Here is a 27782-nt window from a genome sequence, read left to right as displayed (position 1 = left end):
CGCGGCTTTGTACGGGTCCATGTCCCCCGTCATGAGTCCCGTGTTGTAGGCAGCGGTGCGGGATCTCAGAGCGTCGCGAATGGTTTTATCCACCCACGGCTTCTGGTTGGGAAACGTTGTGATAGTCTTTGTCTCCACGGTATCATCCGCTAGTTTCCCGATGAATCCCACAACCGCTTCCGTAAACACGTTGACGTCATCGTCGGAGCTGTTTCTGAACATGCCCCAGTCTGCATCATCGAGTGCGTCCTGTAACACGGCCACCGATTGATCCGTCCAGCGCGCGACCTTCCTCTGAACCGGAACTTCCTGTTTCAGCCTTTGTTTGTATTTTGGCATGAGGAAGATGGCGGCGTGATCAGATTTGCCAAACGGGGGGCGGGATTGTGCCTTGTAGCCGTCCTTGACCGTAGTGTAGCAGTGGTCCAGTGTCCTTTCACCCCTGGTGGGGCAGGTGATGTGTTGATAAAAGTTCGGCGTTGCGCGTTTGAGGTTGGCGCTATTAAAGTCCCCCGTCACAATAAGCGCAGCGTCCCGGTGTTGTGTCTGGTGCTGTGTGAGTGCCTCATGCAGCTCGCATAAGGCGGTGACCGTGTCCGCTTGTGGTGGAATATAAACGGCACTTACAATGACCGATGTAAATTCCCGAGGTAGATAAAAAGGACGACACATGATGGACAGTAGTTCCAGATTTGGTGTGCAGGAGCGTGTGAGAGGAACAACGTTCGCACTGTTGCACCAGTTGTTGTTCACCATTAAACACACGCCGCCTCCCCTTGACTTCCCCGAGTCCCGTGTCCTGTCCATGCGGTGAACCGAGAAGAACTCGGCCGGGTGGATGGCGTGGTCCGGCACCGCTGGGTTCAGCCATGTCTCGGTGAAGCAGAGGAGATTGCAGTCCCGAATGTCTCTCTGGAACTTTATCCTGGCCCTGAGGTCGTCAAGCTTGTTCTCCAGTGACTGGACGTTGGCGAGCAGGATGCTAGGCAGAGGTGTGCGGTGTGCACGAGCTCTCAGCCTGTTCCTGACGCCGGCTCGCTTCCCTCTAGGCCGCCGCCGCTTCCCTTTGTTCTCCCTCGAGATCTCACTCGGCCAGCTCGGATCCGGAGTTAAAAACTTCGAATTGTGAGTACATTGTAAACCAATAGAAACAAGAGTGTCACTGTCATACCTAATGTACCCAATGGTGATGATTTTGCCGATTTAGAAACGCTGAAAACTAACTTAAAAAACAAAGACAAAGAAAAAGTGGTCGGAGCAGTCGTGACGGCAGCCGACCTCACCGGCGCCATCTTCTTCATACGCCTTTGTCAGGGTCAAATTCAAGCAAGACCATGTGAAAATTAAAACACATCATCCTAGGTGAACTTAAACACCTTTGTTCCCCTTTTGTTAAGCCATAGAAAAGTACACCACACAAAAATACTGCAAAAGGAAACGGTCGCCTTATATACATAGTGTATAAACTCAAAATGCACATTTCACTTCAAATTAAGATTAAGGCTTTGAACAGATCACATAGTTCAGTTCAACATATAAGACTTTAAGAATGCACAAGCATCTACTTAAAATCTATTTAATTTATCATCCATGATATTATTTTGTACAATTCCAATGTATTTTGTTCATCTCCCTTAAATAAACAGGCAGTCTTAAAGTATGAAATATTCATATACAAACACATATAAATGTGTGTACTGTCTCAGTGGCTGATAGTACCCCACAGGCCTCAGTGTGAGCTTGAAGACATTTATAATGTTTAAGTAGTTTAATGTGCAGGTGCTGACGATAAACACATTTTGAATGAAAGCCGGGGAACTTTGGTAGCACAGAAACAAGTGGCTATTCTTTGTGACTATATGGATCACTCACAATACCATTATTTCACACAAAGGCACCAAATTAATACTCAAAAAAGCTGCAGCAATACACACAAATATAAACAGTACTTGGTGACAACTTTGCTTTTAGCCTTTAACCCTTTTTGACTACTTTTGATGTGGCCTCTATATTTTACCTTTAAAAACAGTTTCTTGCCAATCTGTTATTTTCTCATTTTGACCAACTGTATCAGCACAATTTATCTAAATTCAGACAAAATTTAAAATACAAGTAGAAAGTGATATTTTGACTGTAAAAACCACACACATGTTTAACGAATCATCTTCATAACTTGAAATGCAAATAGAGATTGTACATTTTTAAAAATACGCACACGTTTTGCAAACAACAAAGTTATATGGTACTATTTACCAAAAAATGCAGCCAAGGCTCAGACGTTTTTCATATAATCATTTCAAACTATTTACAGAACAATCAGGTGTCAAACAATAGTTTGTGTCACTCTAACACATATGAGAACAGCACAGGGATAAACCTGCAGGTCTGACAGCAGGTGTGTCACTCAGCGTTTACACTGCAATCTGCCTTTGTTGGCTTTAAGGCAGCAACTATGACGATCACTAGTAGAACTGACACACAAAACAAAACAACAGCTACACACTAAATACACAAGACAACAAACTAACTTGAGACCAAACACGGTAAACGTCACAAATCTCTCACGTATCAAAACTCTCTCTCTCTTTCGCTCACTCGCTCTCTCTTGCCGGTCACTCCTAAAACTTCCCCCTTTTGCTAAACAACCAAATGTCATGTTTCCATATCATTTTTGATTGGTCGACATGGTACATTTTCCCACCTATAGGGCTTTGGAGCGTGATGTCACGGGAGATGGGCCATGCCCCCTTCCGCCATGACAGTAGGCCAGCCAAAGGATACCATTTCAGCTATGGATCGTACGTGTTGTGTTGTCGGTTGCAACGTTAGATCACACGATCGTGAAGGCAAGAAGCTGGATAACGGGCTCTCTTTTCATCGTTTTCCATCCTGGAGGCAACGTGAGGGATCCCATGTATCCGATATTACTAAACAAAGACGTCAGGCTTGGATTGCAGCGGTGAGACGAGGGGATATCGAGTTCTCTGCAATCCCCAGCTTTTTGTTGGTTTGCTCACGGCATTTTCTTTCCGGTGAGTTCTAAATTAATTCATATCACTCTTGAAAGGCTTTTAGTGTTATTTTCAACGTGCTGAGGTCATAGATAATGAGATAAAACATGCTAATGTGTGATGCTGCAGAACCACATCATGTCGACTGAGTAGCTTATGATTTGGCATTATTGCAGGCAAACCAGCATATGAAATGGATGTAACAAATCCAGACTGGGCACCAACACTGCACATGGGGCATGACGACATACCTGTATCAGACTCGGACCGGCACTCAAGGCGTACGCAACGGAAGCGAAAAAGAGCACCCATCGGAGGTAAACAACCCCCCCCTCTAAAAACATACTAAATTGCTATCACTGTACACTAATCCGCACATAACTTCCAGATGAATCACACACCTGTCATTGGAATATTGGTGTACATTTACCTTATGTCTAATTTTATCTTACAGGCTTTCGTTATGCAGCTGCAGAGTCTGAAGGTGTGCCCCGTGCAGAAGTGATTGATGAAGATCTGACAGAAGACCAACAGCAAAATCACAATGTCATGGAGGCAGTGGACAGCAGTTGTGTTGGACAAGTGGAGGTTGAGGTACCAGCTGCAAATGTGGATATACTGAAGAAATGTAAACCTTTTAAAATGATGACAGATTACAAACTCTCAGCTGTGTCTGTAATCAAACCTCTGTAACTTTGCTTCACTTCAGCAGCATCAGCTCATGTTCACATGTTGATTCATGGTTTGCTTCAGTTTTTGATGGACTGCAGAATATTTTGAAGGTTATCTGCTATAAAAAGCCAGAACAGGAAAATCTGCTTCATGTGTTTCTGTTTGATCCTCAGTGACTTTGACACAAAGGCCTCTGCTGTGATGATCACACCTCTGATCAAGTCTCACAGTGTCAGCTTTGTTTTTATACATATGGATATGTGCTGATAAATGATCAGAATTATAATATTTCCCACTGTCTGCTGTGTGCCGTGACCTTTGACCTGCTAAAGACAGTCAGCTGTGGATTATTCATTGTTGTGTCTGATACTTAGAACTGTGAGGAAGAACACTACACAGTTAATCAGGGTCCCCTCTCTCTGAATCAGGGAAGGTGGGCAGGCCGCGTGTGGGCCGCGGGCCATACGTTGAGTCTCACTGTTTGAAATGTGAACATTGTTCTGCTGCAGTCAATGGACTAAACCAGAGAAGAAGAAAACAGACTTTATCATGAAGATCCTCAGTGTGGATCAGTATAATATCAGCCTGATGTCTACAGTTTAGTGTCAGCACAACTTTCACATCATATTCATCTCAGCACAACTAAAACATGCTGACTGACCTCAGAGTTTCAAGTCCACATCCTGGACTCTCCAGGAAACCACACAGATGCTTCACTCCTGTATCCTGCAGCTTGTTGTTCCAGCTCAGGTCCAGCTGTCTCAGATGGGAGGGGTTGGACTTCAGTGCTGCTGCCAGATAATCACAGCTGATCTCTGACAAACCACAGACACTCAATCTGTATAAAGAATGAAAGATGTAAGTTTATTAGACAAAGTGTGAGCTTGAAATCATTCAGTGTTTCATCATCTGTTCAGAGCTGAAGAAGGTTCAGAATGTAGAAGTTTAGAAAATGGAAACTCCAAACAGCTGACAGAGTTCATACGCCTTTGTCAGGGTCAAATTCAAGCAAGACCATGTGAAAATTAAAACACATCATCCTAGGTGAACTTAAACACCTTTGTTCCCCTTTTGTTAAGACATAGAAAAGTACACCACACAAAAATACTGCAAAAGGAAACGGTCGCCTTATATACATAGTGTATAAACTCAAAATGCACATTTCACTTCAAATTAAGATTAAGGCTTTGAACAGATCACATAGTTCAGTTCAACATATAAGACTTTAAGAATGCACAAGCATCTACTTAAAATCTATTTAATTTATCATCCATGATATTATTTTGTACAATTCCAATGTATTTTGTTCATCTCCCTTAAATAAACAGGCAGTCTTAAAGTATGAAATATTCATATACAAACACATATAAATGTGTGTACTGTCTCAGTGGCTGATAGTACCCCACAGGCCTCAGTGTGAGCTTGAAGACATTTATAATGTTTAAGTAGTTTAATGTGCAGGTGCTGACGATAAACACATTTTGAATGAAAGCCGGGGAACTTTGGTAGCACAGAAACAAGTGGCTATTCTTTGTGACTATATGGATCACTCACAATACCATTATTTCACACAAAGGCACCAAATTAATACTCAAAAAAGCTGCAGCAATACACACAAATATAAACAGTACTTGGTGACAACTTTGCTTTTAGCCTTTAACCCTTCTTGACTACTTTTGATGTGGCCTCTATATTTTACCTTTAAAAACAGTTTATCTTGCCAATCTGTTATTTTCTCATTTTGACCAACTGTATCAGCACAATTTATCTAAATTCAGACAAAATTTAAAATACAAGTAGAAAGTGATATTTTGACTGTAAAAACCACACACATGTTTAACGAATCATCTTCATAACTTGAAATGCAAATAGAGATTGTACATTTTTAAAAATACGCACACGTTTTGCAAACAACAAAGTTATATGGTACTATTTACCAAAAAATGCAGCCAAGGCTCAGACGTTTTTCATATAATCATTTCAAACTATTTACAGAACAATCAGGTGTCAAACAATAGTTTGTGTCACTCTAACACATATGAGAACAGCACAGGGATAAACCTGCAGGTCTGACAGCAGGTGTGTCACTCAGCGTTTACACTGCAATCTGCCTTTGTTGGCTTTAAGGCAGCAACTGTGACGATCACTAGTAGAACTGACACACAAAACAAAACAACAGCTACACACTAAATACACAAGACAACAAACTAACTTGAGACCAAACACGGTAAACGTCACAAATCTCTCACGTATCAAAACTCTCTCTCTCTTTCGCTCACTCGCTCTCTCTTGCCGGTCACTCCTAAAACTTCCCCCTTTTGCTAAACAACCAAATGTCATGTTTCCATATCATTTTTGATTGGTCGACATGGTACATTTTCCCACCTATAGGGCTTTGGAGCGTGATGTCACGGGAGATGGGCCATGCCCCCTTCCGCCATGACAGTAGGCCAGCCAAAGGACACCATTTCAGCTATGGATCGTACTTGTTGTGTTGTCGGTTGCAACGTACGTGTTGTGTTGTCGGTTGCAACGTTAGATCACACGATCGTGAAGGCAAGAAGCTGGATAACGGGCTCTCTTTTCATCGTTTTCCGTCCTGGAGGCAACGTGAGGGATCCCATGTATCCGATATTACTAAACAAAGACGTCAGGCTTGGATTGCAGCGGTGAGACGAGCGGATATCGAGTTCTCTGCAATCCCCAGCTTTTTGTTGGTTTGCTCACGGCATTTTCTTTCCGGTGAGTTCTAAATTAATTCATATCACTCTTGAAAGGCTTTTAGTGTGATTTTCAATGTGCTGAGGTCATAGATAATGAGATAAAACATGCTAATGTGTGATGCTGCAGAACCACATCATGTCGACTGAGTAGCTTATGATTTGGCATTATTGCAGGCAAACCAGCATATGAAATGGATGTAACAAATCCAGACTGGGCACCAACACTGCACATGGGGCATGACGACATACCTGTATCAGACTCGGACCGGCACTCAAGGCGTACGCAACAGAAGCGAAAAAGAGCACCCATCGGAGGTAAACAACCCCCCCCCCTCTAAAAACATACTAAATTGCTATCACTGTACACTAATCCGCACATAACTTCCAGATGAATCACACACCTGTCATTGGAATATTGGTGTACATTTACCTTATGTCTAATTTTATCTTACAGGCTTTCGTTATGCAGCTGCAGAGTCTGAAGGTGTGCCCCGTGCAGAAGTGATTGATGAAGATCTGACAGAAGACCAACAGCAAAATCACAATGTCATGGAGGCAGTGGACAGCAGTTGTGTTGGACAAGTGGAGGTTGAGGTAGCAGCTGCAAATGTGGATATACTGAAGAAATGTAAACCTTTTAAAATGATGACAGATTACAAACTCTCAGCTGTGTCTGTAATCAAACCTCTGTAACTTTGCTTCCCTTCAGCAGCATCAGGTCATGTTCACATGTTGATTCATGGTTTGCTTCAGTTTTTGATGGACTGCAGAATATTTTGAAGGTTATCTGCTATAAAAAGCCAGAACAGGAAAATCTGCTTCATGTGTTTCTGTTTGATCCTCAGTGACTTTGACACAAAGGCCTCTGCTGTGATGATCACACCTCTGATCAAGTCTCACAGTGTCAGCTTTGTTTTTATACATATGGATATGTGCTGATAAATGATCAGAGTTATAATATTTCCCACTGTCTGCTGTGTGCCGTGACCTTTGACCTGCTAAAGACAGTCAGCTGTGGATTATTCATTGTTGTGTCTGATACTTAGAACTGTGAGGAAGAACACTACACAGTTAATCAGGGTCCCCTCTCTCTGAATCAGGGAAGGTGGGCAGGCCGCGTGTGGGCCGCGGGCCATACGTTGAGTCTCACTGTTTGAAATGTGAACATTGTTCTGCTGCAGTCAATGGACTAAACCAGAGAAGAAGAAAACAGACTTTACCATGAAGATCCTCAGTGTGGATCAGTATAATATCAGCCTGATGTCTGCAGTTTAGTGTCAGCACAACTTTCACATCATATTCATCTCAGCACAACTAAAACATGCTGACTGACCTCAGAGTTTCAAGTCCACATCCTGGACTCTCCAGGAAACCACACAGATGCTTCACTCCTGAATCCTGCAGCTTGTTGTTCAGGCTCAGGTCCAGCTCTCTCAGATGGGAGGGGTTGGACTTCAGTGCTGCTGCCAGATAATCACAGCTGATCTCTGACAAACCACAGCCCCACAATCTGTATAAAGAATGAAAGATGTAAGTTTATTAGACAAAGTGTGAGCTTGAAATCATTCAGTGTTTCATCATCTGTTCAGAGCTGAAGAAGGTTCAGAATGTAGAAGTTTAGAAAATGGAAACTCCAAACAGCTGAAGCCAACAGGAAGCAGCTTCAAACAAACACAACAAGAGAAAAAACTCTTAATGTTTCACATTAAAGTCGTACATTTATCATAAAAACAGGACAAAGACTTGAAAAAGTCGTGTTTTTCCTTCCAGGAACCACAAGGCTTCACTTTTAAAGGTGAAGTGTGAAAGAAATGGACATATTTGAAGTCCAACACCTTTTTCCAGTCACATTATTAAAGCAGACAAACTACAAGCTCATTTTCATTCCAACAAGTCATCTTCTGACCTGGACTAACAACACTGGTCTCTATGTGCAGCTGGCTGTGAGACCAGTGCTCAGGGAGCGTCTACAAAGTGCAACACTGAAAGAACATCGCACACTCATTTGCTTCCATCATCCAACCTGAAGAGGAAACAGAGACGCCTCCCCTTCAAAGTAAAAGCTGCTCCTTTTGGACACAGTATCAAAGAAAGTCTACAGTATAACATAGAAAAGACAGAACAAAGTTTTGGTTGTTTTTAAATTGTGCAGAAATGAAACTACACTAAGCTCAATTATGTGACAGACATTTCATCCCATGTCAGTTTGGCCTCATCCTGGGCCGGATTATCCAGCACACACTCTGACCACAGGCCCAGGGGCCACGCACAGCTGGGCTCCATCCAAGAGACAGCAAACAAACCAACACAATAATAAAAAGCACCATGTGATTGTTGGGTCTAAACTCAGACCCCGCTGTATCCAGGACTTATTCCCATGAAAGAAAAACAAGGCAACAGTGTTCGATCGATTTCTTGCGCAAGGGAGGCCCTTCCATCTGTGACCAGCACCTCGAAATGACCACAATGGTGGCCTCCTCTCGCTGCCTTTTATTGACAAACTTCAAACAATAGTTTACAAAACACCTCCCCCTGCAACCCCGTTTGGTTACATAGACAAGGACTGTATGTAAATGTATACACTGAGTGTGTGTGTGTGTGTGTGTGTTATGTGAGAATGTGTGTGTGTGTTATGTGAGAATGTGTGTGTGTGTGTGTGTGTGTGTGTGTGTGTGTGTGTGTGTGTGTGTGTGTGTGTGTGTGTGTCAGACCTCCTGCTGACCAAAGGGTCGTAAACCCAGGAAGTTTACATCAAAAGAAACAGATCTTTCAGATAGGATGTATCTACAATAAAACCTCCCCCAGCACAGAGTGGCTGGAGAGGTGGCCAGGATCAAAGGAATGGCTTTGATCCTACTGCTTGAACTAAGACTGTACAAATTTAAGAAACACAATGGCAACATTCAACAATTAGACTTAACAGTGATCTTCTTACATCTTCAAGACAAACATAGTAAAAACATGAGCATATTTGTTTCCTGATAAAATGATGTGACAGGTAGAACAGAGTAAAGTGGTGGTGTTACAGCCTTTCTCCCCTCTGCTGCCGAGGCTGTTAGTCTCTCCCAAACTCAGCTACAGGACTTCCAAATGAATGAAAGCAGCAGAAGTGGCTTTACAAATGAAAGAGGAAGAGGAGAAGAAGAGGAGAGGGAGGCCACCCTGACCATCACTCCAGCTGAAAACATCACACTTCCATTAAAGTTGGTGAGGAAATGTTGAGCAGGATGAGCTGCTGGCTAATCTGGAGGCTGTAGCAGCAGCTCACAGTCACAGTGGATTTCCACTCATGAAAAAGCTCTGGCTGCTTCATTTCTCATCTCATATCAGAGACTTTAATGCTTCACTGAAGCTGTACTGTGATGCTTCCATATCCCAGTGAGGCCTCCATAATGATTTCAGCTGTTCTGTACACACACTGTGTGCCCTGTATGGCTCAAAGTCTCTGCAGCCTGTTTTTATCTGCTATCATCAGATCTTCATCATCCTCATTCACATCCCTCACACACTCTACAGCCTCATCAGCACTGACTTCATCTTCACTGACTGATGGAGCACAACATGAACCTGTGGAGGCTGAAACACTGTCCTGTCAAACATCTCCCCGTCACCACTCCACTTCTGTCAGCCTTTAAATGAACCCTGCTCAAGTCTGTCACTTCTGTTTGGAGCCAAAAGGAAAAACTGTTGTTCAGTCGTTTGGAAAGACAACATTTCTGAAAGCACTCAAACTTCTTCACATTTGTCTTCAGACACATCCTGAACATTTAGGAACTAAAGAAAGTTTCAAACATCAAAGACCTGAAATATAGAAAAACAACAACAGCCGCAGTCAGTGAACTCACCTCAGAGTCTCCAGTCCACAGTTTGGACTCTCCAGTCCAGCACACAGAAGCTTCACACCTGAATCCTGCAGCTTGTTCCAAGTCATGTCCAGCTGTGTCAGATGGGAGGGGCTGGACTTCAGAGCTGAGGCCACAACTTCACAGTAAGACTCTGAGAGTAGACAGTGAGTCAGTCTGTGATGATAGAAAATATAAAATGTGTTATTATAAAAGCAGAAAATCTGCATTATAAACACAGACTGAATGTATATGAAGACAAAACAGAGTGAGGTCATAATCTGATGAATCTGCTCTTCACATCTGTGCTTCAGCTCCTCTTACTGTGTTTGACATGACACAACGATTGAGTCTCTCTCAGACCTGCAGACTTTTAATGAGAATCTTTGTTTGGCTTTAATCTGCAGATGAAGGAGGAAGATGGTGTCACATTTAGGCTTCCATAATGTCCACAGTCTGTCACTGAGATCTGATCCAGAGTCAGAGTGAAGACACACATTTGGACTGTTTCCTGTTTTGACTCCAGAACATTTTGAATGAGTTCAGCTCAGTGAAGAGTTCCAGCTGGAAAGATGATCTCTGTTTGCTACCTGCTGTCAGGTACGACTGTTCACGTCCACACGCAGGAAAAACCTGCTGACTGTTACCAAACGGAGCAGAAATCTCATCACTGGACAATAATGATGAATGAACTCAGAGCTGCTGATATCAGATCTGATTTCAGGGGAACTAAACACAGAAATGATTGGCTCATTTGAGCTTTCTGAGCCATTATCTGCTGGTGTGTCGCTAGTTGGCAGAAAATGATTTGTATTCCTGTTCAGGGCTTCAGTGTTTATGAGTCCAGATCCAGGTGACAGCAAGTCAAAATGACGTTACCTGTCTGTGTCCAGCAGCAGCCTGTATTCACTTTGAATATTGTTATAACCTGACATGGATCAGTTTGTCTTTGATTGGTTTGTAAATGTCACTGTTTCCATTGGACCTGAGTGACGTACAAAGACAGAGAGGGAGAGAAAGGAGAGAGAGGATGGAGACAGCAAAGAGAGAGCAAACACAAACAGGTGAGAGTGGACAGGTGACCAAGGTCAGCAACCAATCAGAGAGCTTCTGTTTGACCCACAGTCACTGATGATGACTGCACATAACCAAGCAGTGTGTTACTCTGATATCAAATATGGATCCTGCTCTTATAATAATGATCATCAGATGATATTATTGTGTTATTTTGTAGCTGAATACGATGTTTGTGTGATTATCAGTGAAAGAAGCAGTGAGGAGGATGGAGAGAGAGAGAGGACAGAGGGTGAAGTTAGAAACACTAAAAGGATTTTTCATGGATTTCATGGATGATTTGAGTGATTTCCAGCAGGACACTTAAACATGTCAGTGGACGTCCTAAAGAACATATTCACTGATATGAAACGTGTCATTGAACAGGATTAATATCAGTGGAAACATGGTGGAAACAGCTGTGACTGCATGGATGTGACACACTTCAAATCTGTTCTCCACTCTTGGATTTGGGATCCATGGAGCTGCTGCTGAGTCTGTACAATAAAGGAATGGTGTGGAAGGTTGCAGCGTACGGACACAAACACTTTGTGGTTACAATCTGATTTTATTTTCAACATTAAACTACTAACCTACACTGATCAGTGATGTTAATGATCACATCTGGACTCACCCAGCCTTTCTGCAGTTCCTCACAGCTGGAATCAGTCTCTGTCGTCCCCGCTCTGATGTGTTGTACTTCTGCAGGTCCAACTCATCCAGAACCTCCTCTGACATCTGCAGCATGAAGGCCAGAGCTGAGCACTGGATTGCAGAGAGTTTCTTCTCTGATCTGTTCTCTGATTTCAGGAACTCTTGGATCTCCTGAAATAATGTGAGGTGGTTCATCTCCATCAGACAGTGGAAGATGTTGATGCTTCTGTCAGGAGAGATTTCATCACTGTTCATCTCCTTCAGGTTGTTGATGACTCTCTGGATGGTTCCTGGACTGATCTCTGTCTGACCCAGCAGACCTACTAAGAGTCTCTGGTTGGACTCCAGACAGAGGCCATGAAGGAAGCGAACAAACAGGTCCAGGTGGCCATTTTTACTCTGGAGGGATTTATACATGCCTTTAGTCAAAAAGACATCCATTGATGGGAAGCTATAAGACTTGAACATGTTCTTAAAAAAAGATCTGTTTTTGTATTCTTCTCGGAAATTCCCTAGAAAACCTTCTACCACCTCTGTCTTCCTGTTGGTGTGACAGTGGAACATGTAGACAGCAGCCAGAAACTCCTGAATGCTCAGATGAACAAAGCAGTAGACTGGTTTCTGGAAGATCACACACTCTCTTTTGAAGATCTCTGTACAAACTCCGGAGTACACCGAGGCCTCTGTCACATCCAGACCACACTGCTCCAGGTCTTCTTGGTAGAACATGATGTTTCCTTTCTCCAGATGTTCAAATGCCAGCCTCCCCAGCTTCAGAAGAACTTCCCTGTCAGCCTCCGTCAGCTCCTGTGGACTCGTCTCACGTCCCTCATGGTACTTGTTCTTCTTCCTCTTTGTCTGAACCAGCAGGAAGTGTGAGTACATGTCAGTCAGGGTCTTGGGCAGCCCTCCTCTCTGCTCTGTAGTCAACATGTGCTCCAGAACTGTAGCAGTGATCCAGCAGAAGACTGGGATACTACACATGATGTGGAGGCTCCTGGATGTCTTCATGTGGGAGATGATTCTGCTGGACAGCTCTTCATCACTGAATCTCCTCCTGAAGTACTCCTCCTTGTGGGCGTCAGTGAAGCCTCGTACTTCTGTTAGCCTGTCAACACATGTAGGAGGGATCTGATTGGCTGCTGCGGGTCGGGAAGTTATCCAGACGAGAGCCGAGGGAAGCAGATTCCCCTGGATGAGGTTTGTCAGCAGCTGGCTGACTGATGACTTCTGTGTGACATCAGAGAGCAGCTTCCTGTTGGTGAAATCCAATGAAAGTCTGCTTTCATCCAGGCCGTCAAAGATGAACAAAAGCTGAGAGACAGCCAGCTTCTCTGCTGTGACCTTCTGTAATGTTGGATGGAAAACATGGAGCAGCTCCAGAAGACTGTACTGCTCATCTCTGATCAGGTTCAGCTCCCTGAATGAAAGCAGAACCACCACACTGACATGTTGGTTCTCCAAGCCCTCTGCCCAGTCCAGAGTGAACTTCTGCACTGAGAAGGTTTTTCCAACACCAGCCACGCCGTTGGTCAGAACCACTCTGATGGGTCTCTGTTGGTCAGGTAAGGCTTTAAAGATGGCCTGGCACTTGATTGGAGCGTCATGGAGGGCGTCCATCTTGGAAGCTGTCTCCAGCTGCCTCACCTCATGTTGGGTATGAACCTCTTCACTCTGTCCCTCTGTGATGTAGAGCTCAGTGTAGATGGTGTTGAGGAGGGTTCTACTTCCTGTTTCATCACTTCCTTCAGTCACACGTTCACATCTCCTCCTCAGACTGATCTTATGTTCATCTAAAACCTCCTGCAGACCAACATCTGCTGAAAGAAAGAAAAACAATGAGACTAAAGAGAAAGAAAACTCTTCAATGTCTGAACAACACAAGAAGTCCAGTTTTCAGAAATGAGTCCATCAGCAGACAGATGTTCAGTCTTACTTTGTACACAGCTGCTCTGACTGGCTGTCTGCAGTCCAGCTCTGCTTCTGGATCTTTCTCCACACTGTGCAGAAGCTCTGATGGTGACACAGAAAAGTCACAGTGGAGATACTTCTGTCCACCTTTGATTAGACTCATTATAAAAAGGAAAACAAAGTTTGAACACAGTCATGTTTCCAGTTCACTGACTTACATTTATTCCATGGACACTCACTCTAACCTGAACCACAGCTACAACCCAACATTGTTGAGGCCTCATCTCCTCCTTTCCTGACTGTAGAGGTTAAATATGCAACAACCAACAAATAAAAGAATTTGGTTCATTTCAAAGAAATTCACACGGTGACCAAGTAAAGTAACTGTAGTAAAGGAGACAACATCCCGTTGATGGTGGGATTATTTGAAAGATTTGCTTTAGTCACGTCACCAAATGCAGTTGAACCACCCGTGGATCCATGTTTGACCATTCTACCACTCTGAGCTCTGCTTTTTAATCATTTTATTATTATCATCATTCATTTATTCATTCTTTGGAGGGGGGCTATTTCCTAATGCCGCCCTAATAAGCTGATGTTCAAGGGGAAATATAACAGAAACTCTTTCAGTGTTATTCATTAATAAATTAACAGATAAACTGTGAAGAAGAAAAAACTGAGATTTAAAGGAGAGAGTGAGAAACTTGATCATCCATCCTCATAATACATGTTTATCAGTATCTGCTGTGACCATACTGCAGTAATAACTACAAGTCTACATTTCTGTGACTGTTGATCAATCACAGCAGGAATCTGAGCTCATCTCTGCACACAGAGCAGCTTCAGCTCTGGGATAAACTGCTCGCTTCACGTCCTTCTCAGCTCACAGACACTCATCCTGATATTTTCCTTTAACATTTGATGGTATAATTCATCTGAGTTTACACTTTATCTGCATAAATACAGAAAAACAGACCCAAACACCAGAAACCATCAGTTTCACCATGTAGAATATATTGTTGTTTCCTTGCTTTTAATTCAGAGAAAAACTCTGATTTGGATTTTCTCTGTTCTCTTTGCCACAGCCCATCCCAGCAGCAGCTGAAGCAGCTGACTGTCACAACACTGAATAACACTTTAGGAGGAATTTCAGAGGTCAGTAAAGCTCCAGTTTCAACATCAGTTAATTAATCATAGTTAATCATAAATGTGAACCTGGCTGGCACACATGTTAATGTTAGCCATTTAAATATTAGCAGTTAGCTGAGGCCACAAGAAGAAGAGGCCCTAGAAGAACAATGGATGATAAGATTAGATTTTCAAGACTAGGCATGAGACGTGTTTTCCTTTACTGTCTCTTACAGAGGAGGGAGCAGATACCAGACGAGGTCACGGAGGTACGGGGAGGATTCGCAGCAGACAGCAAGACTGCCACGTCCATGCGAGAGAGCGATGGCTATGATAAACTCTGTTTTTAAGATAAGATAAGAGATAAGATAAGATAGAACTTTATTAATCCCTCGGGTGGGTTCCTCTGGGAAATTCGACTTCCAAAAAGCACAGCAATGACCGAAGTTACAGTTACAGAATTGTTTTATTATATATATATATATATATATATATATATATATATATATATATATATATATATATATATATATATATATATATATATATATATATATATATATATATATATATATATATATATATATATATATATATATATATATATAACCCAGCACGCCCCTGCGGGCGGTTTATCCTTCAAGCTCGGGTCCTCTACCAGAGGCCTGGGAGCTTGAGGGTCCTGCGCAGTATCTTAGCTGTTCCCAGGACTGCGCTCTTCTGGACAGAGATCTCCGATGTTGTTCCCGGGATCTGCTGGAGCCACTCGCCTATCTTGGGAGTCACCGCACCTAGTGCTCCGATTACCACGGGGACCACCGTTACCTTCACCCTCCACATCCTCTCGAGCTCTTCTCTGAGCCCTTGGTATTTCTCCAGCTTCTCGTGTTCCTTCTTCCTGATATTGCTGTCATTCGGAACCGCTACATCGATCACTACGGCCGTCTTCTTCTGTTTGTCTACCACCACTATGTCCGGTTGGTTAGCCACCACCATTTTGTCCGTCTGTATCTGGAAGTCCCACAGGATCTTAGCTCGGTCATTCTCCACCACCCTTGGGGGCATCTCCCATTTTGACCTCGGGACTTCCAGGTTATACTCGGCACAGATGTTCCTGTACACTATGCCGGCCACTTGGTTATGGCGTTCCATGTATGCCTTGCCTGCTAGCATCTTGCACCCTGCTGTTATGTGCTGGATTGTCTCTGGGGCATCTTTACACAGCCTGCACCTGGGGTCTTGCCTGGTGTGATAGACCCCAGCCTCTATGGATCTTGTGCTCAGAGCTTGTTCTTGTGCTGCCATGATTAGTGCCTCTGTGCTGTCTTTCAGTCCAGCTTTGTCCAGCCACTGGTAGGATTTCTGGATATCAGCCACCTCCTCTATCTGCCGGTGGTACATACCGTGCAGGGGCCTGTCCTTCCATGCTGGTTCCTCGTCTCCCTCCTCTTTCTTGGGTTTCTGCTGCCTGAGGTATTCACTGAGCACTCGGTCAGTTGGGGCCATCTTCCCAATGTATTCTTGGATGTTCGTTGTCTCATCCTGGACTGTGGTGCTGACACTCACCAGTCCCCGGCCCCCTTCCTTCCGCTTAGCGTACAGCCTCAGGGTGCTGGACTTGGGGTGAAACCCTCCATGCATGGTAAGGAGCTTTCTTGTCTTTATGTCAATGGCTTCTATCTCCTCCTTTGGCCAGCCTATTACCCCAGCAGGGTACCTGATCACGGGCAGGGCGTACGTGTTGATGGCCCGGATCTTGTTCTTACCATTCAGCTGACTCCTCAGGACTTGCCTGACCCTCTGCAGGTACTTGGTGGTTGCAGCTTTTCTAGCAGCCTCTTCATGGTTCCCATTCGCCTGCGGGATCCCCAAGTACTTGTAACTGTCCTCTATGTCTGCAATGTTGCCTTCTGGTAGTTCAATCCCCTCAGTTCTGACTACCTTCCCTCTCTTTGTTACCATCCGACTACACTTCTCCAGTCCGAACGACATTCCAATGTCATTGCTGTATAGCCTGGTGGTGTGGATCAGTGAATCGATGTCTCGTTCACTCTTGGCATACAGCTTGATGTCATCCATGTACAGGAGGTGGCTGACAACTGCTCCGTTCCGTAGTCGGTATCCGTAGCCAGTCTTGTTAATGATCTCACTGAGGGGGTTCAGGCCTATGCAGAACAGCAGTGGGGACAGAGCATCTCCTTGGTAGATCCCGCACTTGATGGTGACTTGTGCTATGGGCTTGGAGTTGGCCTCTAGTGTTGTACGCCACATCCCCATTGAGTTCCTGATGAAGGCTCTTAGGGTCCCATTGATCTTGTACAATTCTAGGCATTCCAGTATCCAGCTGTGGGGCATTGAGTCATAGGCCTTCTTGTAATCAATCCAGGCAGTGCACAGGTTGGTCAGTCTGGTCTTGCAGTCTCGGCTGATTGTTCTGTCTACCAGTAGCTGGTGTTTTGCACCTCTGGTATTCTTGCCAATTCCTTTCTGTGTCCCGCTCATGTATTGACCCATGTGCCTGTTCATCTTAGCCGATATGATGCCTGACAGGAGCTTCCATGTAGTACTGAGGCAGGTTATTGGTCGGTAGTTGGAGGGGACCGGTCCCTTCTTGGGGTCCTTGGGGATCAGGACCGTCCGGCCTTCAGTTAGCCATTCCGGGTGTATCTCGTTAACTAGCAGCTGGTTCATTTGTGCTGCCAGACGCTCGTGGAGTGCAGTTAGCTTCTTCAGCCAGTAGGCGTGAACCATGTCGGGCCCTGGTGCTGTCCAACTCTTCATACTGGAGACCCTTTCTTGGATATCTGCCACTGTGATGGTTACTGGACCCTGTTCAGGGAGGTCGCTGTGGTCTGCCCTCAGATCCTCTAGCCACTGAGCATTGCCGTTATGGGTTGCATCCTTCTCCCATATGCTCTTCCAGTATTGCTCCGTCTCCAGCCTTGGTGGTGCTGTTCTCTTATTGTTCCCTTGCCACTGAGAGTACACCTTTGCTGGTTCTGTGGAGAACAGCTGGTTTATTCTCCTGCCTTCTATCTCTCTGGTGTACCTCCTCAAGCGGCTGGCCAAGGCTGTGAGTCTTTGCTTGGCAGTTTCCAAGGCCTCAGGTATGGACAGCTTGCTGTGTGTGTATATATATATATATATATATATATATATATATATATATATATATATATATATATATATATATATATATATATATATATATATATATATATATATATATATATATATATATATACACACACACACACACACACACACATATATAAATATAGAGACAAATATAAATAAAATATACAAAGGGGATAAATAGAATAAATAGGAATAAAAAATAAAATAAAAATACAATGTCTCCCTATATAATGTTGTACAGCCCATGTGAGGGTTATCCTCTCTGCGAACCAGATGCTTGATTTCACACAGAGGTCCACCAACTGAATTTGATCAGTTATGGAACGATTTACCTCGACAGGCTCCTTCACTCACTGCTTTTAAACCTCCTTTAAAACACACTTTTACTCCCTGACCTTTGACCCAGTGTGACATGTTGACTCACTACCTCAGACAGCTTAAAATAGTCTTTTTGTTTTTTGGTGCTGCCTAAAAGAACCGTGAAATATCTGTCCTATATACAGTTATGTTCATATATTTTTGTGCTACATCAGGAAACTCAAAAACATAGTTTTTAATATTTTAATCCTTATTTTTAAAACTTTTTTTGTCATTTTTCTGAATAACACTTTAGGAGGAACGTCTTGATGCATTCTCAATCATCCAGGAAAGTAAATCTCCAAAAGTTGATTCTCTTCATCTGGACGTAGCGTAAATGTGTCCCAGCTGGACTTTTGTCAAAGCTGGAAAGGCTCCTAAAGAAAGTTCCAGTCGATCCAGGAGAGAAGGACAACCGCTGCCTAAGAGAAAACCTGTAGCTATCCCATATGTGTCAGGAGTGTCGGAGCAGCTGAGTCGCATTTTTTCTAAACACCGGGTCTCTGTGGCTTTTAAACCCCAAAACACACTGCGCCAAAAACTGGTCCACCCCAAGGATCGGGTCCCCCGACACAAACAGAGTAACATAGTGTACGCTGTTAAGTGCAGGACGATTGGCAGGATTTATACATCGGGGAAACCAAACAACCTCTGGCTACAACACAGAAGAGCCACCTCGTCAGGCCAGGACTCTGCAGTCTATTTACACCTACAGGCCAGTGGACACTCTTTCAATGATGAGGATGTAACATCCCGGACAGGGAGGAACGCTGGTTTGAGGGCGGAGTCAAGGAGGCCATTTACGTGAAAAGGGAAAGACCATCTCTGAATTGAGGAGGGGGCCTAAGGGTACATCTGTCACCATCTTACATGCTGTGATTGCAGCCATTCCCCAACTCTCTGTGAATGGTACTCATGACCATTGATCAGTGGTTGTTGATCAATGGTCATGAGAATTGCATAATTAAGATTAAGGAACTGACCTCACAGCCCATTGTTCCTTCAGTGGGCTGGTTTCAGTCATTATGCAAATGTCCTGTTTATAAGATTGAATCCTGCAGTCAGCTGAGACTGAAGGAGTCACCTGGATGAGAGACGAAATGTTTCTCCCACAAAACGCTACGTCCAGATGAACTGAATCAACTTTTGGAGAAAGAAGTTGAATCAGTATTTCAGCTTTAAGAGGGTATTTTAACACAAACATCAGTCCTTCTACTTAAGTATGTTTGACACTTTGTTTACACCTAAATTAACTTTACTGTTAACCAGTTTTCATGTTTCTGTAATCCACCAGTGTGCTCATGCTTTTTTAAGTGAAAACATATTTTTAATGATCAAATATAATTATGTTTGTTATTTGTGGATTTTAAATGTCCTTGACAGAGACAGATGATGATCATTATCCTGCACTGTGGTCTCAGGTTTGGTCGAGCTAGCACAAAGAATGGCTATGTTGAACTTCCTCCTGGGATCTACACTAAGAAGTGAGTCCAACATTAGCAGGGTCTCTTTCCTTTATCTGGATTCACTTTAGCATTCACAGTCACGTGAAGCTTGTTATTAACTCGATAAGTCAACCCAGGGTTTCAGCTGAGCGCTCACTTGAAACACATGGTGTTGGCAGCATCTGATCAATCATATTCATGGAGACGTGTATCAGCAACAGAGCAGCTGAGTTTGCAGAAGGAAGTCAAACTAAACCACAGGAACAATATGAGGAGATTACACACATAATAAAATACTAGCAGTAACACAGCTGCTGCAGACAAATCAGTCGTGTGATCGTGTGTGAGAGGAGAAGGACTGTAAAGGAGTTTGGTGTTAAAAGCTCTGTATGAATGTGGGAGACTTTGAAGGGCTTTAAAAAGGCCAATATAAAATAAAAGGCAGCAAAATTGCTGAGTGTGAAAGTCACCAGACTTATCAGACCTCTGTGATTAAGACCTGTAAGAACACCTGTTTGTACTTGTTGGCATTATATCAAACACACACGTATATTAAGCCTTTGTTTGAACTCTGGTTGAATTTGTTACTTTCAGACTGTGAAACATCACAGAGGCTGCAGATCTTTTATTCACCTGGAAATTTACTTTAAATGTTAGATGGAAAATGTGTTGCTCAGTTTAACCAAAGTAAGAACAAGAATCCATAAACCTTCATAAAGACAAACATCTCCCAGAACATTGAGCTGCTGAAGTGTCACTGAAGGGAAAAACTATTTGTCCTCCTCCATCCAGCAACACCTGAAACACCTGAGTGGAAGCTCCTCCCTACACTGTGTTTGAAGCAAAGCACAAAGGAGACACCTGCTGGAGCAGCTGGAGTCCTACAGACACTCAGCCTCTTCACTACACAAACACCTCCTACAACATCCACTCTTTCCACTCTGACTGCTGTGTTTGTGGAAACACTCCAACACACACCGCTTCACATACCAACATAGAAATGTGTGAAAAAGAGCTGAGCTGATATTAAACATGAGGATTTATTCAGAAATACAGAGTCAGGAACAACATCTAGACACACATTACCTCTCAGCAGCAGAAGAACAGCCTTTAAAGTTTATAAAAGCATCCTTCGACTCGTTGCTCTTTAAGGAAACACAGCTGGGTTCAGGTCCAGGAGATTCTGGCCTCTTATTGATCCTAAGAGAAAAACAATAAATGTAACAGCTTCATGAAACAGGAAGGAAAAACTGGAAATATTAAATTAAAGACATGATGAACAATCTCATAAAAATAATGTACTTACTCTTTGTCACATAACAGTCTTTTGTTAAAGTTTACAATAACACCCTTGCTTAGTCTTTGCTCTGTACTGCAGTACTTGCACTGGTTTCACTGGACAAGTCTGCATGTGAATCTACAACTGATCTGACATTGTGGCACAAACACAGTAAACAAACACTACGAGCACCTTGTTTCATGTGCAGTGGCTTTCTTCTCATTCTGTTACTGAACACTGTATGAAAAGCCTCTCACTGCCAGCATCCTTCCAGCCCCACGACAACAAGACCAACTCACATCTTCACAACACCAAGAATTTTTCCCCTTTTCTTTGGAGAAACTGAGAAGCCAATAGGATTGTAGCTCAAACTTGCCCACAGTCCTGCTTCCTCCCTGCTCACTCCTACCTGTGTTGGTGCTGAGTGGACAGTCATAGCCTGCTGCTAGCATGAATGCTAAACGTACTGCTGTGGATGATCAGCAGAAAAACATGTGGTCAGTTTGACTGTTTGCTGTATTTAAAGTCTTTTTCTCAGTTCGTCTGTATTCAAAGTGCATTCGGGGCTTTAGCTGACAGCTCTTTGTGCTAACAAACTAAACTCTCTTAGTTTAAGCCAACAGACCAAACACAAAGCCTGCTGCTGCCTCCATGGGTTAGCTTGTGTGACTGGTGTTTACACCAATGAAATCTAAATCACACTACAGGGAGTGCAGAATTATTAGGCAAATGAGTATTTTGTCCACATCATCCTCTTCATGCATGTTGTCTTACTCCAAGCTGTATAGGCTCGAAAGCCTACTACCAATTAAGCATATTAGGTGATGTGCATCTCTGTAATGAGAAGGGGTGTGGTCTAATGACATCAACACCCTATATCAGGTGTGCATAATTATTAGGCAACGTCCTTTCCTTTGGCAAAATGGGTCAAAAGAAGGACTTGACAGGCTCAGAAAAGTCAAAAATAGTGAGATATCTTGCAGAGGGATGCAGCAGTCTCAAAATTGCAAAGCTTCTGAAGCGTGATCATCGAACAATCAAGCGTTTCATTCAAAATAGTCAACAGGGTCGCAAGAAGCGTGTGGAAAAACCAAGGCGCAAAATAACTGCCCATGAACTGAGAAAAGTCAAGCGTGCAGCTGCCAAGATGCCACTTGCCACCAGTTTGGCCATATTTCAGAGCTGCAACATCACTGGAGTGCCCAAAAGCACAAGGTGTGCAATACTCAGAGACATGGCCAAGGTAAGAAAGGCTGAAAGACGACCACCACTGAACAAGACACACAAGCTGAAACGTCAAGACTGGGCCAAGAAATATCTCAAGACTGATTTTTCTAAGGTTTTATGGACTGATGAAATGAGAGTGAGTCTTGATGGGCCAGATGGATGGGCCCGTGGCTGGATTGGTAAAGGGCAGAGAGCTCCAGTCCGACTCAGACGCCAGCAAGGTGGAGGTGGAGTACTGGTTTGGGCTGGTATCATCAAAGATGAGCTTGTGGGGCCTTTTCGGGTTGAGGATGGAGTCAAGCTCAACTCCCAGTCCTACTGCCAGTTTCTGGAAAACACCTTCTTCAAGCAGTGGTACAGGAAGAAGTCTGGATCCTTCAAGAAAAACATGATTTTCATGCAGGACAATGCTCCATCACACGCGTCCAAGTACTCCACAGCGTGGCTGGCAAGAAAGGGTATAAAAGAAGAAAAACTAATAACATGGCCACCTTGTTCACCTGATCTGAACCCCATTGAGAACCTGTGGTCCATCATCAAATGTGAGATTTAAAGGAGGGAAAACAGTACACCTCTCTGAACAGTGTCTGGGAGGCTGTGGTTGCTGCTGCACGCAATGTTGATGGTGAACAGATCAAAACACTGACAGAATCCATGGATGGCAGGCTTTTGAGTGTCCTTGCAAAGAAAGGTGGCTATATTGGTCGCTGATTTGTTTTTGTTTTGTTTTTGAATGTCAGAAATGTATATTTGTGAATGTGGAGATTGAAGGAAAAAATGTCCATCCCGGTTTTCCCTCCAAGGCACGAGCGATAAGCAGAGTTCTGTCCTTTCCTTCTAAGATTCCTAATTATTCAAAGTAACACTCAGGTATGCCGCTCAGCTGGGTTAGTTACGACGTCGGGAGCAGCTTGGGAGAACAAGAAAACAGAGACTGCTTCAGGTTGTCTTCCCAAATCGACTCAAAGGTTTATTTAGTACATAACAGCTTATATAGAGGAAAAAAAGGTTCGTGTGTCAGCAAGTTCTCAGTTCAAACCGGTACAGACCAAATAAGGAAACGTCTTCCTGCCTTGTGAGCAAAGAAGTATCCTGTGTGTAGTTTATCAGTTCAGCTACAATTTATGATCATCCCAGCAAAATACACTCCTAGACATAGAATACAGAGTTCTTTCATTAGTGAATTCTGAAACAAACCACCTGGCCTTTAACGAGCCTTTTTCTAAGAGATAAAGAAGAAGGGAGGATGGGAGTAAGGAAGTGGTCTCGTCTCTGTGGTATTTTCGACCTTGGGGTACCAGCCTGTGAGTCTTACACATTAATTCTTGGGTCACAGAGAAAGAGAAAAACAACTATTAAATGGGCCTTATTGAGTAACTCTTTTCTGTATAATATCACAATAAAACAATATCCTGTAAATGCTACCATGGTATCAAAATATCACAACAGAGATGTTATATTGGTTTCACTGGTAAAAATAAATAATTGAAATGGGTATATATTTGTTTTTTGTTAAGTTGCCTAATAATTATGCACAGTAATAGTCACCTGCACACACAGATATCCCCCTAAAATAGCTAAAACTAAAAACAAACTAAAAACTACTTCCAAAAACATTCAGCTTTGACATTAATGAGTTTTTTGGGTTCATTGAGAACATGGTTGTTGTTCAATAATAACATTATTCCTCAAAAATACAACTTGCCTAATAATTCTGCACTCCCTGTAATGTGTCCTCCAAGGTGTTTGGTGGGAGCACTGAGTGAAACATAAGAGCTCTGGTAAAATAACAAACAGGGCTGTGAGAGCAACTGAAGTGATAAAAATACTGTTTAAAGATAAAAAACACTTTGATGTTCTCTCGTCACCTAACAAAGTCCAAACCCTGTGAACTATTTTAGCTTTAATAACTGTGGATTCAGGTATCCTGAACCCATCTTTGGACATTTGTAATTAAATATTTTAAAACTCCATCAGAGACTCCTGATGTGGCTGTTTGGAGAAGGAAAAGAGGGACAAAGTGCAGCGTCGAGCTGAGGCTTCATTCACTGCAAACCTACAGTTATGTTTCCTTATTTCTGCTGTTTGCATGTTCACAGCTGAAATAAAGCTGCCTCTTTGACTTCATCCTGTTGTGTTTGGGTCCAATCCTGCCTGCCACACAGCGCTACAGGACAAAGTCTAATATTTTTATCTTTTTAATGAATCTTTGGTCATATTTATCCAGGAAAACACAAACATGTAAAGGAGTCATCACAGTTCTCTGACCTCGTTGGTCCAGGTTCACCACTGAAGTTTGGAGGGTTTCTTTGTTTGGACCAGTCACTCCTCACAGACGGACAGCTGGATCCTGCAGACTGTGACCTCTGACCTCTGCAGACACAAACATGTTTTATTCAATGATCAATTCTCTGATGAAGTGATTGAAGCAGCTGTGATCACACAGACTGCAGATAATGCAGCTGTTTCCTGTCAGTAACAGTCCTCTTAGATTAGAGTTCAGCTTTTTACAGGAAAACAAATGTCCCTGAATGCAACAGTGAGACACAGTCTGCCTGTGTGGCTGTGATAGCTGCCGTTAGGAGCGCTCATGTGTTTGCAGTTAGACGAGGAGATGTTACCATCATGGACACGTTAACAAATCCTGCAGCATCACGTGGCACAAACACTTTGTGTTCCTGTCATCTGCAAGCAACAGGAAGTTCATTAATAAAGGCGGGATGGAGACGTGCCTGTGATGGTTCTCCTTCATCCAGCTGTTACACACATCTGGGCTCACACGACGAGCCTTTGTCTAATACAGCAGCTGCTCTCTGAACACTTTTCTGAAGAGGAGCTGCACAAACCTTTGTTTGCTTTCTAGAGCAGCGTATCAAACTACCCACTGCTAGCAGCTGTTTCTATCATAGTTTAGGATCCAGATGTGTGAGGTCTAGATTTACACCTCTGATTAAAATACATAGTTAAAAACAGCCAATTGAGTCCAAATGTGTCTTAAACCAGATAAACTGACAGTTACAGCTGAGCCTGTGTGTCCTTGGAGACACTGCTCTGCTACAGAGATGCATTTTAGAAACCAGGAAACATCAAAATCATTTAAATCAGAGAGTTCTTGTTACTAACAGCTCACCTCGCTGCAGCAGAGACAGGCTGGGATTTAAAATCAATGCCTCGACGATTGGACCAGCCACTCTTTAAGGACACAGAGCTGGATGGTTTCTGATTGACGCTAAAAGTAAGTGAACATGAAACATGTGTCACATCCAATGTGTCCAATACATTACATAAAAAGTATAAACAAACTATGTAAATAGTTTATTATTTAAATCGTTAAATAGTAAAAAGCTGATTAAAATTTCAAACATTTTAACACTGACATGAACTTACTTTTTGTCAGATGACTTTTTTTTCCCTAAATTATGAAAGAAATGCTTCACCCGTTTGCTCTTAGAGGACACAGAGCTGGGTGGAGGTCCAGGCTGGTTCCTGTGAATAATGATGGAGCAGTGATGTGAGTGCTGAGCTGTGACATGGAGAAGAGTCATGGACAGTTAGAGATGGTCATCTCACCTCTGAGCTTTGGTCTGGCTCTCATGTTCCCCACACAGAGTGCTTTTAGAGGGAGGGACTCCCTCCTCTCTGTCCTCACACTGATCCATGCTGCTCAATTCACATCAGCTCACACACACTTTCTACCTTCACCTGCAGAGGAAACACAAATCATTCATGTGCACATCAACTGAGAGCTGCAGAGGTCCTGTCCAATGTGTTGGACTAACATCCATCTGAGACGCAGCTTTCATCAGTTCACTACAAAAAGTGTCACAGAGCCCAGTTCAGCCTCCAAATCCTCCATTACTGTAGTCCTACAAAGCAGCAGGTCAAACATGGCTGCAGAGAGCAGCTTTATGTCAGTAACCATGTCCAGGACCGAGCTGACTGCTTACAGAGTTCATACTCTAACTGCTAGCTGCTCTGCTAGCTAAGCTAACTCAGTAACAGTGACTCTGACAGCAGTTACTGTGGAACAGCGGCCGAGCTCAGGACACATTCAGTGTGTTTAGTCTGAGTCCTGGACTCTGATTCAATGGATTCAATCCAGCTCAGAGTTTTATGTGTTCATCAGAATAAAATACATGTACTAATATAACAGAAGTAATGCTCTGAATGCAGGACTGTAATGGAGGATAAATAAGGTTTTTACAGCCTGAAAGAAACATTCAGTTCATATATTTGTAGACAGTGAAGCAGTTTTTAATACTGCAGCTGTTTCCTTCACCTGTGTGTGTGTGAGCCACACCTTCATGTGCTGCTTTAGAAATATGTGGTCTGACTGCTCAGACTGAGTCTAGGAGGAAAGTTCACACGCTGGAGAAAGTTTTGTTCCTAACTTTGTCAGAGTTCGGCTCCAAAGACGAAGAAGACGGAGCTCACAGTCTGTAGATGGTCCTCAGTGTGTGTGTGAAGCCAAGAAAGCACACAGGAGTGTGTTTATGTCAGCAAATCAGTGTGTGTGAAGAGTCTGAGGGAGTGTGTGAATGAGACTCAACACTGAAACCAACAGTCCAAGAAAAGCGTCTGGATTTCTTTAAGTTTAACTTAAAGAAGTCCAGACGCTTTTCTTTTTGTCTCCATAATGTCTCCATAATGCTGCAATGTTATCTGCCCCAGAAACACTGCAGAAGCTCTGATGGTGACACAGAAAAGTCACAGTGGAGATACTTCTGTCCACCTTTGATTAGACTCATTATAAAAGGAAACAAAGTTTGAACACAGTCATGTTTCCAGTTCACTGACTTACATTTATTCCATGGACACTCACTCTAACCTGAAGCACAGCTACAACCCAACATTGTTGAGGCCTCATCTCCTCCTTTCCTGACTGTAGAGCTTAAATATGCAACAACCAACAAATAAAAGAATTTGGTTCATTTCAAAGAAATTCACACGGTGACCAAGTAAAGTAACCGTAGTAAAGGAGACAACATCCCGTTGATGGTGGGATTATTTGAAAGATTTGCTTTAGTCACGTCACCAAATGCAGTTGAACCACCCGTGGATCCATGTTTGACCATTCTACCACTCTGAGCTCTGCTTTTGAATCATTTTATTATCATCATCATTCATTTATTCATTCTTTGGAGGGGGGCTATTTCCTAATGCCGCCCTAATAAGCTGATGTTCAAGGGGAAATATAACAGAAACTCTTTCAGTGTTATTCATTAATAAATTAACAGATAAACTGTGAAGAAGAAAAAACTGAGATTTAAAGGAGAGAGTGAGAAACTTGATCATCCATCCTCATAATACATGTTTATCAGTATCTGCTGTGACCATACTGC

General features: G+C 43.1%; 1 protein-coding gene across 1 annotated transcript; it reads right to left on the bottom strand.

The window, feature by feature from the left end:
- Positions 1-4201: 4201 nt before the first annotated feature.
- On the bottom strand, positions 4202-26142 carry LOC146676593 (protein NLRC3-like). Its single transcript, XM_085402109.1, has 9 exons — positions 26011-26142; positions 25828-25926; positions 25571-25669; positions 24709-24813; positions 13892-13968; positions 11936-13775; positions 10252-10425; positions 7740-7916; positions 4202-4521 (listed from the first exon to the last, which is right to left on the bottom strand). The coding sequence occupies exons 1-9, from the start codon at positions 26097-26099 to the stop codon at positions 4326-4328; spliced, it is 2856 nt and encodes a 951-aa protein (XP_085258235.1). The 5' UTR covers positions 26100-26142; the 3' UTR covers positions 4202-4325.
- Positions 26143-27782: the final 1640 nt, after the last annotated feature.

This window comes from Rhamphochromis longiceps, linkage group LG3 (assembly GCF_057381845.1).
Source record: "Rhamphochromis longiceps isolate RC_006_pf linkage group LG3, R_longiceps_female_GT1.1, whole genome shotgun sequence".
NCBI classification, from domain to species: Eukaryota; Metazoa; Chordata; class Actinopteri; order Cichliformes; family Cichlidae; genus Rhamphochromis; species Rhamphochromis longiceps.
The sequence above is the reverse complement of the archived record's forward strand: the minus strand, read 5'-3'. Positions and strand labels throughout refer to the sequence as shown.